We start from the raw sequence: 15,650 nt of genomic DNA on the forward strand, positions 1-15,650 counted from the left end.
CAGTCAGGCACTCAAACGCGCTGGAGGCCTTATTTTTAGTCGCTGTATTTAGCTGTGGTACGTAGGAAGACGAGAGGAGAGGAAAGGACAAAAAAAAAAAAAGGACTGTACCCCGCCCAGTGCACGCTGTCTGCTCGCGAGTTTCACACGATCCCTGTTTTCACTGGGAATCACCTTCCAGTTCGCATGGCACGGGAGAGAGAGCGCTGCTCTTCCTCGCAACCCTGGGTCCACTGTAAACAAGCTCGGGGTCAGCATCTTAGACAGTACCCAGCTATGGGAGGGAAGCACGTCCTGTTTGTTTAGAATGCCAAAATGGCTGCACCCCACCCCCCCACCCCTCACAGTGTGAACAACTGTCACTGCGAGGTCCCAGTCTCCACAGAGGGGTCTGTGTATTTTCTGAGCACCAAAATAAAAAAAGGATTTTGTGAGTAAACAGGATTGGTAAATATAGGCTAGTGGTTTAATGGCACCGACAATTTCTGTGAAATCATGTGATTGTTTTTGGAATGCAGGCAATCAGGGTGTCTATTTTTACCTCCATTTTACAGGGTTAATGGGCGAAGTGGGATTAATAACATGCAAATATGTGATTAGACTCACAATTCTCCATGAAAGTGAATACAAAATGAAAATGTATTTTTGATAAAGTTTTAAACTGTTTTTTTTAATACATTAAAAAAAATGTGTCACACAATCAAAAATAATTCCTTCAAAATCAAAACTTAAAGACCATTATATCGATATATAATAATATCCCTACGTACTAAATAGATTAGTAAAAAATTCTGTGGATTTCTATTACAGTGCATTTATTTGACTTAAAGTAAAGCTACTGTAAATATCATCCTGTAAATGTTAACATGCTCACTTCAGACAGCATGACATTGATGTCTGTGCTGAAGCTTAGCCAGACAAAAAGGCTTCAGAGGTTTATTGCATGCAGGTGTTAGTCTCTAGTCTTCCACTTCAGCCTTGACCGCTGAGAGATTCGAGCCAGGAACTTCAGCCTTCTAATGTATCATCACACTACAAACTATGAGACTTACAGGCACACGCTAAACATATTTAACTGGTATTTTCTGTATTTAAGTTTATTTTTAAAAATCAGTGTACAAATGCACAATGTACAAATCTCCCATATGTAGAAAATGCTCTGGACTGTTCTCAGATACAAGCATGTGTGCTTGTGTGGTTTGGCTGGCACATCTTGTCCAGTGTGCATATGGCTTGGCACTAGAATGTGGAGGAGATACACTAATTACAATCTCAACAGGGAACAGGGGTGGCATGTGACATCCCATTGAGTCAAAATATGTGTTACAACCTGGAACGACTTAAGAGGCACTGTCTTACAAATTATCTAACAAATGTGAATATTAACATTCTATTCTAGATATAAATGTAAGGCCTATGATATATATAAGGAATATGTGGGAGAGAAAGACAAGGGAGAGGGGCTAAATGGAGTCCCCGTATCCCCACCAGCGCGAACACAACAGCTTGATATGTCTTCAAAAACCAGCTTGCACGGTCAAATCTCTTTGATCAATAGGCTGAACAATCCCTCTCAAATAACCAAGTAGTCAACTCCCTTCCGCCATTCACTGAAATTGAAAATATCCAAAGGGCAGTCCGACTTGGAACACACGCGTTTTTATGGTCAATTCAGGGCAAACACAGATAAAGTTTATAGTACTTTTTGTGCGGAGATGTTAATTTACATTCGTCAAAATGATGAGGATTAGGCTTTGACGGATCCAATGAGGATATGCTTTATAGCCTATGTATCCTAAAATGTCCGCCACAACCAAGTCAATTGAAAATGTCACTGAGAGAACATCGCCTTAAAATAAAACAGAAAAACTGTTGAAGTGAAACTTGAAGTGACATGTGAAACATGTACGCACTTTACTTGAAATCTCTTAGAACTCGACCAAACTACAAAAAGTTACGCAGTAAGAACTAATTCCATTTGTTATGCTTGTCTTTAACCTTCTTTGAGTCTGTTTTTGTTTATTTTCTGCAGACATTCAGTGACAATCAAATTAAACATGCGTGGCAATCATTCTTTGCCGAAGTGAGGGCCTAGAAGGTACAAGAAACACAACATTTTTTATGTCCTAGACTGTCTGTTGTTAATTCACGACCGGGGAAAAACAACCCATGACATTCATGCCAGGGCACGTTTTTATGAATGGAAGTTTTCCCCCAACTTTCACCGTCCTTTTTGTGAATGAAAAACAACTGGAAAATCTAGTAGGAAACTCTCTTGGGGTCTCAAACTCTGATTGGTCTGTTATTTTGAAGCTCCACCCATGGTTGCTAGGCTTTATGGGGTCCTCTGATTTGATTGGTTGAAAGACGGAGCTGAGGATTCATTCATAAGTCAGGTCATTCATTTGGACAAAAAAAAAAGAAATCTGAAACCCTGAAAAAGGAAATCGACCAATCACCAATCCCCTTGACCGAACGAGCTTTCGACAGCAAGGAAAGCAAGTCTCACTAAAATCAACACTCATGGCTTCAAGGAGGGTTCACAGCCCTTAAAGCATTCCTGTTTGCAGTGAAAATACTGTGTTGAAAACAAATAAACCATGGTTTTAAGTCACATCCAATGGTCTCACCCATGGACTCGAAAGTTGTCAGAGCATGCTTTAGTATAGTAAAACTACGTTAAAAGTTTAAACAATCATTTTGAACAAAATGGCACACAGGTCCCACCAAAGTTTCGCGTGTTTGAGAAAAGATAATGTAGCCTAGAGCACCCATGAGCTTTACATCATTAAAAAACAGGAAATTGAGGTTGCATTTATCTTTCGTTTCATTTCACTTGGTAATGCTTATAGTAGGTTAATAACACTATAAGGACTGTTGTCAACATTCACTGACACTGTATAGACTTAAACTGTGAAAAACGGGGAAAAGTGAATGCACTAGGGAAACAGAGAACAAGCTGTCTGTAGTTATCTACATTCTAAACGGTGAGTGACGGCGTTGCGCTGTAGGCTATACGGTCGTTCGCCATTGATTTCCTTCTCTGCGTTTTTTTGTGAATGGTAGAATGGAGCTCATTATGTATGCAGCTTTCTCCCCGCTCCATTCACAACTACCGCTGCCCCTGTCCTGTTCCCTCTCCCTCTCTCTCTCTCTTTGCAGGCTGCGTGGATCTCATTCAACACAGCCTAAATGACCACAAACGGTTAACGGATGGATTATAAAATGGACGGATATTTGGACCAGCAAGTGCCTTACACTTTAGCTAATGTACGTATGGATCAGTACACACGTATTTTCACGGTTTGCAATGCCTTCCTCTCCGACGTGTATGCTTTGCTGCGCCTCGGTTTCTGCTGCATGTGAAATGTTTGGAGCAATCGCCTTAACGGTGAAAACAGTTTTAAGTTTGGTTTAATGCTACATAGCCTTATGCCTGTCTCAGCGAACCACTTTCGGATGATTTTAAAGTACGTAAATAAACTGTTACACGTGACAAAAGTTACTGTGATCACTGGCGTAGGTTAAGTGTTAGATCCTGAGTGTTTATAGACTGTGTTGCTGCTCAGTCTTAGAGTATTTTGAAAGCAAACTGTCCTCACAACCTGTATGCATACTAACATTTTTTCATAGCCTAGTTTATGTGTAGCTAATTATCAAATTCAATGGAGAAGACATAACCCTAATGCACATTTGCAAAATATTTATTCTCGACCTTGTCAAAACATGTTGTCAATATTTGAGTATCGTTGACAATGTTAAGAGTGCCAGTATGATTATTTTTGACAACATTAGTTTACATTTTAGCTTAAATTTAGGTCTGTGTTAATGCAATTATTGATCTTTTTAAGTATCATTTTCAGCATAATTTTAGAGTTACCGTAATGCGTATTTCATAACAAAATATTTTCCAATTTGCCATCTTTTTTCTTATTATCGTTTTTAAGGTAATCGTTTTCTCTCACCCAATGTTTTTTTCAGAAGACGCAAGGAAATGGGCCCCTAAATAGACTGTTGATGGCTGCGAAAAGGAAATACATGGACACCGAATTACCCCCTCAGGAATCAGAAGGTAAACTATCAAACGCGTGGAGATGGCCTCTTAAAGTCTGTGGCTTTTGAAGACAGATGAAGACTGTCATTTTTTTTTTTTACTTCAGCTACAATAGCCACAAATGACTTTACAAGGACTTACGTGCAGACTTCTGTGTGTAGCATGATTTATACTTCGACTTGTTTGTTACAGCTTAAACTAGGTACAGTACTTTTAGAGTTCTTGTATCATTCATCCGTCTCTTTCTCTCTTTCAGACCTCTTTCAGGATTTAAGCCAACTTCAGGAGACGTGGCTCACAGAAGGTAAGACTAATTTGCCTTGTGTATATCTCTCGCTGTATGTTTTGTCCCTCTAGCGGTTGCAACAAAAGGTCAAGTGAATCAACTGTACGTCCATACAAAACAGAACGCATGTTAATTAATTGAACCTCCGGAAGGTCCGCTTTTTAATATTATTTCAAGGAGCTCAACGTGTCCTGTTATTGCTGCTCGTTATTGAACTTGCTGAACAATGTGTGGTACTGCAGTATAATCATGAACATGGAATTTATTTGCCGTCTCAATTTGATACCTAATACGATGTTTACAACACAAGCCTGGTTTATATTTTCATTGCATTGGAAATTACATTGGCCTTAAATACCTCATGCACTGCCATTTACATTTATAACTTTGCATTTGTGCCAGATGAAAAACAGTAATTGGTTCAATAATATGACAAATTAATCTAAGTCTCATTGTATAGAACTGGGTTGCATGGTGTATCTTGTTTCGGCCATGTTGGCATAGGTGTCTCCAGCCAACACACACGCACACGCGCACACACACACACACACACACACACACACACACACACACACACACACACACACACACACACACACACACACACACACACACAGACAGCCTGAAGAGACTGGTACTCTGGAGGGGAGGTGGTGAAATGAGGCTCGGCAGAAACAATGCTCCGTATTTGGAGCTGAGAGCACACAAGTGTTACAAGCCTACTAGAACTAGCTGCCTGACCTATGTATGGTGATATAGGAACAAAGTGAAGCCTAACTTCAGAGCCTTTTTTTTTAGGAGTGGAGCCGTAAAATCTTGGTTTTTGGTTAACTGTTTTTGATGTTGAAGTTTTTTCTCAATATAATCCCTTATGTTTTGGTCTGAGATAAAGAAACAGAGTTTGAATTTAGTTTGACAGTTGAATAGGACACATGATAAAGCACATACACAGGATTTATGGGTGTTAAGCAGATGCGGTACTGGGGCTCTGTTAACCCCCTTGGTCCTCGAGTTCCTCAAGTGTCTTTGACAAAGGACTTCAAAGGGGATACGGGATGCAGTAGCTAGGCAGTTCAAGGTCATTCTTGAAGTGTTGAAGTGGAGCCATAATTGGCATCAGACATAATGGATGCAGAGGAATTCAACAATTTGCCTTCCTGGAAAACTGGCGTCACAGCTGCCTCACGGCTCACAACGTGATACTCCACTGCAGACAGTCAGACGGCCCGAGATACAACGTGAAACTCACCACTGCCACAAGTGCTGTAGGTTAATTACATGGTGACAACCACTGCTGAAGGCGAAGGCCATCCTTTCACAGTTTGTTCCCTTTGACATCGTCATGTTTGCCTCTGGAGAGTGTGTGACTACCAGTGGGCCTTTCTCCATGGAAGTAAACACAGGTTTATGGGGCCATTCTCTAAAGTACAGACTTATCACCCATTATCATGCAGTGTGGACCTGTGAATTTCACACATCAGCCCAAAGGCGATGCGAGACAATGGCCATAAAATGGCAACAGTAGGGGAAGCTCACAGTACTTGATTACCTTATAGGCTTGTGTGTGTGAAGTCTTCAGGGAAGGAATCCTATGAGGCAATAGCAAATTGTGAGAATTATAAATAGAGTGAGATACAGATTTATAAGGAGTGTGTGTTTGTGTGTGTGTGTGGTGGGTGGTTGTAGGAGCTATCAAAGAAGAAAAGCATTAGTTGTGCCCTAGATGAATGCAGTCCTTTGTTCTGCTTAGTTTGTGTTTAGGGTATATAATCAAGTGATGGATGGTAGAGTGATTCACCATATTGTAAAAAAAAAAAAAAAAATGCTCGAGGCATCGTAGAGTTTGAAGGAGAGGAAGAGAGGATGAGACAACAGGAAAGTCTCCATTGAAGGAGCTTGTTCAGTCTTGTCATTAGTTTTTACTTTTAAGACTGGGACCTTTTGGCTCCGCCCAGGATCTATTTGACTTTAAAAAAAAGAAAAACTAGTCATTGAGTTTTCCTCAGAGAAAAGGGAAACATGTCTCCACGCACTCACAGACGCACTTCCAGTCTTGTGCTGACTTGCATTTCAAAGCCCCTGACAAGACGTTCCTGAAAGCTAGCTGACTGCTCACACACACACACACACACACACACACACACACACACACACACACACACACACACACACACACACACACACACGCCTGTGTTCCAGTTAGCCCAAGGGACTTGTAAGCTAGAGGCACTGAGTCTCAGACTATCCTTAATGTTTTTTTTCTTCCTCTACTTCTATTTTTTTCTAAGGCACATTGCATGTGTTCCATTTCAGACATGTTGAAACTGGTCTGAATGATTTAGTGTTTGATCTGGAGGACCAAACACACTGGCCTGTGCTCTGTCCCATAAAAAAACGGCCTTATCCTATTCCTCGGGGCAGAGGAGAGGAAAACTTAAATGGAGGTAATAGAATTACTGTATAGCGAATGGGGACAGAACAGCATGTAAGAAAATCAGTGTGATTTATCTGACTGTGCTCAGAGAGAGAGAGAAAAGAAAAAAGACACAGGAAACGGAAGGACGGTTTTAAAAGAAGTGGATTTGAGAGTCTCTTATTTCCTCTCTCCTGGTACTGTGCGTCATGTAAGGTCTGGTGCCTAAGGAAAGCGAAGAGGAAAAAAAGAAAGTCTGCTTGGGTGCAAACACTGGGCTGGGTCCTGCCTCTTAAACTGGCCCCGCTGATGTCATTGGCACTGGCATTCACGCTGTCTGTGTGTTGGGCCACTCGCATTGCATTGTGGGAGGAAGGTCCGGGAGTAGACTTGAGTCAGAGTGAAGGACATAAAAAATAATAATAATAAAACTGCCCTCTCGGAGGTACAATCACGCTGCACAAACAAGTGGAGATTATGGGTCATTCTGCCTCTACGCATTCATTTCCTTCACTTCCTCATGAGTGCATCCCCTGTGAAAACTCAGCCAATTCTTTCAATTAATCTGATTTTTTAGGCTAATATTTAGTCAACAATCTAAGTTATTGTGGCTAGTTCTTTCTCAGGTTTTTTATTGCAGCTTTTGTTTGTGGTTGACTTAGCACTAGTCAAATCCAGTGATTGTGAGTGGTAGTCACTGATTTTAACATAGGATGGTTTGATTTTTCTATATGGCATGTCCTTGCTCATCTATCATGCGACTGTTACCATGCCAACGGGTTGGCTTGCCGTCGGCGGGCTGCTAAGCCCAGTCCCACCTGGCCATAAGCCCAACGGGTGAACACTGGGCACTAGTGTGCTCCAATCCCAGTGGGTCAAGATGGCCTCACCCCCCTCCTATTCCCAAGGTTGGCACACCAGTGCAGAGGGAGGCACAACTGATCTTGCAGCCCCCATGGAAATGGCAAGTGGAGTAAGACAACACCATGTGTCAAAGTTGCACCTGCAACCACCACTTGGGTGGGTTTGCATAACGACTACTGAATGCCTTGGTTGTGGTTCTATACGGTTGGTTGTGGCTCAGTTCATTGTAAATGGTTCTTGTTTAAAAGGGGACTTTGTCGATTGGTGGATATGGAACTCCTCGGTGAAGGGGACGTGACTAGCGTTGATTTCAGTAGCAGTTTGAAATGGTTGGTTCTCCGGTTCCTGCTGAGATTAGCTGGCTCAACATCGGGTTCAGGGACACAAAAGGGAGGAGTGCACATTTTGTTTGTGTTGGAGTCGTCTCCTTTGGATGGCTCTTATTTTAGGCGTTTTTTTTCCCCTCCATCTTGGTTGCTACCAACATTCCAAAGTAAGCACAATAATATGAGGTCCCTTCTGGAATGACTTTGGGATGGGCAACCGTTTTAAAAGGTCACAGTGAGTTCACAGCCTGTTATTAACATTGTGAGTCAGTCCTTTCAGTGACAAGTTATTATGTTGTGTTTACACAGTCCGAGTCAGGCAGCATTGTTGACTGAGTACACTCCATTCAATACTCAACGTGCAAAGCAGCCTAGCATTAGAACTCACTAACCCTCCACGTAGGTGCTAGATGCTGTGTGTAGCATTCATGCATATATCCGCAGGGCTTTGTCGGCCAGGGCGAGTGGATTTGTTTCAGTGAGAGAGTGTCTGAGTGTGCTTGATGTTGACTTCACCCTATGTGGCCCTTGAAACAACTGAGACAGTAATCATTTTGAGGTTCACCAGAGAACTGATCGGAGTCCAACTTCTCTCTCCCTCAAATTTGGAAGGAAAAGGACAAAAAGTGCTGGATAATTGCCCCTGGGAATGGCATATGCAAAACACTGCTATATCAAGTTCTCAATCAATCAAAAACATCCACATATTTAGCTGTGTTGCTGTAAAAAATTACTTGAGAGCGCAGTCATATTAAATTATGTGCCGCACCATAGCGTTGGCAAAGCCGTAGCACTCACTTACCAGGCTGTCAGGGCTCTACTTCATAAAAGACAGACCTGAGAAGCTCACATCACATGATTGAAGTTCAAAAGGGGAAAAAAAAGAAAACTCATCCTGGAATCCTCCTTGCCCTCCACCTCCACACACACCCACACCCACTCCCACACACACACACACACACACACACACCTCCTTCTGCCTCCTCTGCTGTCTGTCTTTCTCGCTCATTCACTCGCCAACCACTTCTGGCCTGACCTTAAGCAGCGGCTCATCAAAAGGCCTCTGGGCAGGTGATGAATTCCAGAACACCTCTGCGAACAGCGCACATCAAGGCAGGCCCTGGATGGGCTGTGGGGTGCTCCAAGAACAGAATGAGAGAGAGAGAGGGAGGGAGGGAGGGAGAGAGAGAGAGAGAGAGGAAAGAGGTAGAGATAGCGATAGAGAGAGAGGGAGAGAGACATGCCATGCACTCCAGTTGAATGTCTGCATTCTAGTTTGCCTACATTTTATTTAGTTAACATTTATTCATTGATTTACAAAACAATCATGCAACGCATCTCTAAAATGTACCAGGATACACTCACAGTTTCTCTAAACCATGAGTGTGTGTGTGCAGTGATTGCGGATGTGTTGCAACCCACATGTTAAGTCCATCCTTAGCTGAAAGTCAGTATATGGCGAAAGGGAGGAGGAGATCTTTTGGCCGCCATATTGATCTGCCATGGGTTGGTTCAATACACATAGTGTGCAACTGACATTCACTCACATAAAGCCCAGTCTAAAGGCTTTAAATCACAAAGAGCAGTGGGTCAGGATGCCACTAACACAGCCATCAGTTATCCCAAGCAGGGATACATTCACTAAGACTGATTGCCAGCTTTTGTTGTAGCAGGGCGAGGTTTTTTTGTCAGTGGTGTCTTTGGACTTGGACCCCTGTGATGCACATTGGGGCTGGGGGGATGGTGTGTGTGTGTGTGTGTGTGTGTGTGTGAAGATGAACTGCATGAAGAGAAGTGTAGCTTAGCATCCACGCTTACCTTCAAGGGATCCAGCAACAATCAAATTCCCGATTCACACTTACATAGCCACACACACCCACCCAGACCCACACACACACTTGCGTGCACACACACCACTCTGTGATATTGATCCGCTCCTCGTGGAAAAGTGCTGGCACATAGAAAAAGAGGAGGTGAAGGTCGCCGGGCCGCGGCCGAGGCAGTAACTCAGATTTCAGCGGCTGGGGGCCGGGAGGCGTGCAGGGCCATTAGAGCTTCAGGAAAGATCAAAATGACAAACTCATTCAGAGGCCCGCTCCCCGGCCTGATCATCAAACAGTAGTTACAGGAATATTCACGGCTCATAGGAGACACATAACGGGGCTCTCGCTGGTCCGGTGCCCACTGTGATGGACGGCCAGGGGATCGGTGCCGAGGCGTGGAAGAATGAAACATTTCAGAGGCCACTTTCTGAAAGGCAGAAACTAGTGCTGGAGACGGAGTGTCTTTATACTGAACGATCTCACTGGGGTGAAATGGGTGACACTTGCCTTGGAGCCTAAGACGGACATTAACCATAATTATCTGTAAATACTACTGTAAAAAAATGTTGGCAATTGGCAAAAAATGATGTCACAAAGATTTTGGACACATGTTTTCCTAGTGCAAATGTCCATGACCATGCACACAATGTCCATCCTTTGTCCATGGAAGTGTGACATAGATCCAATGAGGTATAGCTCTTATATAAGGTACTCTCACAAAAAAAACTGAATCCATGGAGTTTAATGTGTGTATTTACTATGTGTTCTTTGTCTCACCACTTGCCCTCTTCTCTGTTGACTGCAGCTCAAGTTCCTGACAGTGATGAGCAGTTTGTCCCTGACTTCCACTCAGAAAACTGTAAGTACAGTCTGGAGCTGTTGATCAATAATGTTGCCATGTATGCATGTTTATGATTGGGATAGACAGAGAGATGAAAAGGGTTGATGGATGACGAGAGACAGAGAGAGAGAGAGAGAGAGAGAGAGAGAGAGAGAGAGCGCAAGGATCTGTTCCTGGCGTGGGCGCAGTTGCTGCGTCTCCTATAGCATGGGAGTGTAGCCTCTTCCATGACCCAGAAGTCTCTGACGTGGTTACATTTGGCTGCCTGTGTTCTACCTGACAGGTCCATTTGCATGCGCTTGACAGAGTGAATGGCCCGACTCAGGAAACCAGTAAAAGATCATTCAGGCGGCCAATACAAAGATTGCCTTTTGTGCCCATCAGAGGTGTAAATGGACAAGCAAATTCCACTGGCCCACAAGCCCAAGGCTGCCTTTTCAACAGCGGTGTTCCTTTTTTATGTTGTTGTGTCTTCACACAAAGGTGTCTAAGGCTTTGTGGTGGTATAAGTGGCTGGGTGTGTGTGTGTGTGTACGTGTGTGTAAGTGTATGTTTGCATGTTTCCCCCAGATTCTTTGTCATCCCTTTATCAGATCCATAGGTTGGGCCTGAACTATGTCTGTGAAATGAAATACACACAAAAAGCACAGTACCTGTTGGGAAAAACATGTGGGACACAGTGACGAGGTTAGGGAGTTCATGAGATGAGTCACCTCATGTTATTTTGGAGTGTGCCAGAGAACTGCAACCTGAAATTGAGCAGCCTCAATTAAATGGGCCGCACGGACGCTACCACAATTCTTAAAATGTCAATGTAACTTTCCACCACCATAGCAACATCTCTTCCTCAGTGTGTGTGTGTGAGTGAGAGAGTGAGTGAGTAAGTGTGAGTTTAAGTGAGAGAGTGTGTGAGTGAGTGATTGTGTTGGTTTCTGTGTGTGTGTGTGTGTGTGTGTGTGTGTGTGTGTGTGTGTGTTGTCTATTTGTGTGTGAGTGTGTGTGTGTGTAAACAGCACAGTGTTTAACCCTATCACTGCACTGACAGATGCGCCCACTAACATATTGTTCCTGTCTGCTGTCCGACAATACGTGAGAGGAAGTGGGGCTGAACTCGGGGGCACGCAAAGGTCATGTCTACTTAACCCCAGCGGGGCGCAGCCAATCGCTAATCACATCACCGGGCCTTAGCAGTCACAAAGCCACTAGGCATTCAGCTTGACAGACCCTTCACATTAGTGGAGTGCAGCGGAGCTTTGATTGACAGCCACACCGATCCTTTACCCAAGCGCTGACCAGAGGTAATATTTGTTGTACCGGGTCAATTTCGCCACCCGTGGAGCTGAAGAAAACTTCAACTTTGTGTGTCTGTGTGTGTGTGTGTGTGTGCTGTGATATGTCTGTGGTTTTAAATGTCCGTGAAGTTAGGCTTCTTGAGAGAAATTTAAAGTGAGGCATTTCTGTCCCTGTGAACTCTTACCTCTCTTAGCCTCGTGACCCCCTAGCACCCCCCCCCCCCCCCCTGCTTTTGTGGCTTCGGTAGTTGTGACATCTGAGGAGGTGAGTCAGACCAAATCAGCCCTCTGAATGGTGCCAGCCAGCAGGATACCTCACAACAACAATCACCAGTCTCGTCTGTTGTCTGCAAACAACATCTGTGAGTGGCACAGAAAGAAAGAGAGAATGAGAAAGAGACAGGGAGAGAGAGGGGGGGGGGGTGGAGGATATGCGTGATATCGCATGAAATGCCGCCGCGTTGTCTGTCGAGCCAGTTGCCCGTTGGGGACATGAGGCAGAGTGCAGCATTGGCCTTTTGGTAGAGCAAGCAGGAATGTTGGATGGGGAAAGAGGGTGGGGGGAAGGGGAGCTCGGGGTTTTAGCGAGTGGTTGTGCAACACCTGCACATCTGGCAAATCTATCCTCGCCGAGGTTCGGCTCGTCCCTCCTCTCCTCAATAACAGCTAACAAGCCCAGCCCCGGCCACATGATTAAACAACAGCACAAAAAAAAAAAAAGAGTGGAAAGGGGAAAAAGGGGAGGATGACCTTTCCTTTCCTCCGTGTCTTAGGCAGGTGGAGATTACCTATACTGGATAGTATGGACATTCTGTACTGTACTAATGAGCTGAGCAAGAACAGTCTGACCAGTGCATTCCCTTATGGGAAAAAAATATGTGTTTTATGACGTGTTACATCCCGTTGATTTTCATTTGCATGCTAAGATCTTGACATAAGACATGATAATAATAATAGTTAATTTAGGACACTTCACTGTGCGCTCTTTTTTAAACCACTGTGAAATATTTGTGCATTACTAAGACAGCGCATGTCCTGGAGGACTAATGGATGTTTTTGTCGAGCGGACACAAACAATTTTGCTGTGCGATTTGTGATGGTGGTGGCGGGGGAGGGGGCACCTGAGGTTTTTTTTTCTTGTGGGGGTTAGGGGGGGCAGGTCAGGGGTTAGATTGTCCTTTGGGGCTTTCGTCTCCGTGGGGACAGAGCCTCAGCAGAGAGCTCTTTGTCTTGCGTCTGTCAGCTGCGCCGCTCTGTCGGTTGAAATAACGCATGTGCGCTTTCTCACCTTCCTCCGACCTGAGTTCAGAGCGCTTATTAGACGCTTATCTTATGAATGGGGAATTAATAAAAAGTGTAAATTCAGGAGAGAAAGGCCTGACGCACCTTATTTCCGTTTAAGACTGATACATGTGTTTCTCATGACACGTCTAGGTGTATATCTACTGTATATTTTGGACTGATAGGAGATAGGGAAGGGGAAAAAAAGAAAGGTGGAGGAAAAAAACAACAATGGGCTCGCTTGTGAGCATTTCTCAAAGCAAGGGCTTTACTCTCAGTCTCTCATTCATGAAAATGTCTTACAGTCAGGCAGGCTCCACCCTCATTCCTGCTTTTTTCTGAATGGAGCCTCGGAGTCCTCCCCCTTCCTGTCTGTCCACAAAACTAAGCTGAATTTAAAAACTCCACTAGCCCCCCTCGTCCCTCCTCTCTCTCTCTCTCTCTCTCTCACTCTCTCTCTCCTTCCCTCTCTATCTCTCCCTGTCTCGCTCTCCTTCTCTCTCTCTCTCTCTCTCTCTCTCTCTCTCTTTTTCTCTTTCTTCTTCGTTGAGTGTTCCAAGATGTGAGCTAATCCAGCAACTGCAGTGTTGTGTGGGCTGATTGTTTGGTTTTGTGCCTTGTAGTAATTATATAGGAAGTTGTTGCTCTAAATCCAGTTCCAGCTCATGAGAAGAGCAAAAAAAAAGACTTAAGAGTGTAAAGAGCCAGCAGGAATGAAAGACAAAAGGAAAGAAAGAGAGAGAGAGAGATGGTGAGATACGCAGACAGAGAAAGAGAAACAGAAAAAAGCAACCAACAGATTAACTCAGCCTGGCACAAAACTCTCCCTGTAGGGAAACTGTCTTCTGTTTTTGGCACAGTGCGCCTTTGCATAAATGTGCCGTCTGGGTGTAGTGTCATGTTATCCAGCTGTTTGTTTGGTGAGCTGTCCTGTGGACCGTTTGATGGACTTATCACCAAGCTCTTCCATTTCATCAACCCCCCCCCCCCTCACCTCCCCTCTGTCCCAAAGCAAAATATGTAGTTTGAGGACTCTCAACTTTCCAAAATACAGCTGCTATGCAACAAGTCTGCAAAAACATCCAGCCGACTGCCAGAAACACATGGATACCATTCGTCCTATCCTGTGGAAGGGGCCGTCCCTCCAAAGGAACTTTTTTTCTACTGAGAACTGACCCGTACATACGCACACACGCACACACACACACACTCACACACGTATGCACACACACACACACACGTACACACAGACGTTTTTATGAATGGGCTGGTTGTGAGGCACTGGCTGAGGCAGCACATTGAGCGCAAACGGAATCTCCATTCATGAATCGGAGAGGGTGAGCATGAAGGCTCAGCACTGCGGAACAGTTCCCCCCCCCCCCCCCCCCCCTTCACCCACTTCCCCTTTCAGCAATAGGTTTCGTAAACAAAGCAAGCAAGGTAGCTAAATTTGACGTCCTTCAGAAGTCTACTTCTACTTTATTCTGTGCACTTCTCCTTTGGAGGACTACTTTTCCTTCTAACCCTAATGAACTTCAGAGAAGTCCAGGGAAGCTTACTTAGTTTTTGCCTTCCAAGAAGTGTCCCCTGTGTGCACTGTTTTTTTGGATACTTTTGTACCACTGAGTTGCCACTGAACAAATAACACTCTAAACCAGCTACCCCACACAACAATCACCCATCGGGAAGCTTTTGTAGAACCAGGGGGAAGCAGTGTCCACTCCTGTGCTGTGCTGTGTGTGTGTGTGTGTGTGTGTGTGTGTGTGTGTGCGTGTGTGTGTGTGCGTGCGTGCGTGCGCACTGGAAGCTGGATGTGGGCTCAGTCAGCTCTCGTCCAGCCAGGCGGAGAGGTATGGCCACTGGAGCGGTGGACGAGCACAGTGAATGGACAGCAGTGTGTGTTTTACTGCATCGCTGGGGCAGGGGGGAGAGAGGAAGAGAGAAGGAGGGGAGGAGAGGGGGATTTGGACGGTGAGGGGGGAAGGGAAGGGAGGGTTTAAATACGAACCAGCCCAGGACATCGTCTGCTCGCTGCGTCCTCTCTGAGGAAAGCTATTTTTCCCTCTCTCTTCATTTCTGTTGCTCCCCCCTCCTCCTCCTCCCCCCGCACCTCCTCCCGCACCTCCTCCTCTCTCCCTCTCCTTCCCTCCTAAGGGCTCCCGCTGAAAGAGAGGGAAGTGTGGGGGGAAGGACGACTAATGACAACAAGTCAGCCCATGTGTTGGGCAATACTCAAAGTCCAGAAGGGCGATATCCTCAGCACTGAAAAGAACTCGTTGTAACAAACAGCCCTTTGCGTCGTCCATATCATAGAGCTGTCATTGTCTTTCAGACACAGAGATGATAACTGTGTTTATTCTGGGAGCCCTTTGGCTGCCTAATGGGTCCGGTCACCGGCCGGACCACGCTACGCTAGGTTGTGTTTGCCCCTCAACCCCGGACATCTGTTTTGTCCATTCGTGCCGTTGGT

General features: G+C 44.8%; 1 protein-coding gene across 5 annotated transcripts in view; it reads left to right on the plus strand.

Moving 5' to 3' along the window:
• Positions 1–3,106: 3,106 nt before the first annotated feature.
• Positions 3,107–15,650, plus strand: part of etv4 (ETS variant transcription factor 4) — a 33,359-nt gene continuing 20,815 nt past the window's right edge. For 2 of the 5 annotated variants that reach the window (XM_031561568.2, XM_031561570.2), the window contains exons 1-4: positions 3,107–3,270; positions 3,982–4,072; positions 4,311–4,358; positions 10,572–10,625. In XM_031561568.2, coding sequence (XP_031417428.1) covers positions 3,214–3,270; positions 3,982–4,072; positions 4,311–4,358; positions 10,572–10,625 — 250 coding nt within the window. In that variant the 5' untranslated portion in view covers positions 3,107–3,213. The other 3 variants (XM_031561566.1, XM_031561567.2, XM_031561569.1) reach the window with 2 other exon arrangements.

Source organism: Clupea harengus, chromosome 23, assembly GCF_900700415.2.
Source record: "Clupea harengus chromosome 23, Ch_v2.0.2, whole genome shotgun sequence".
Classification (NCBI taxonomy): domain Eukaryota; kingdom Metazoa; phylum Chordata; class Actinopteri; order Clupeiformes; family Clupeidae; genus Clupea; species Clupea harengus.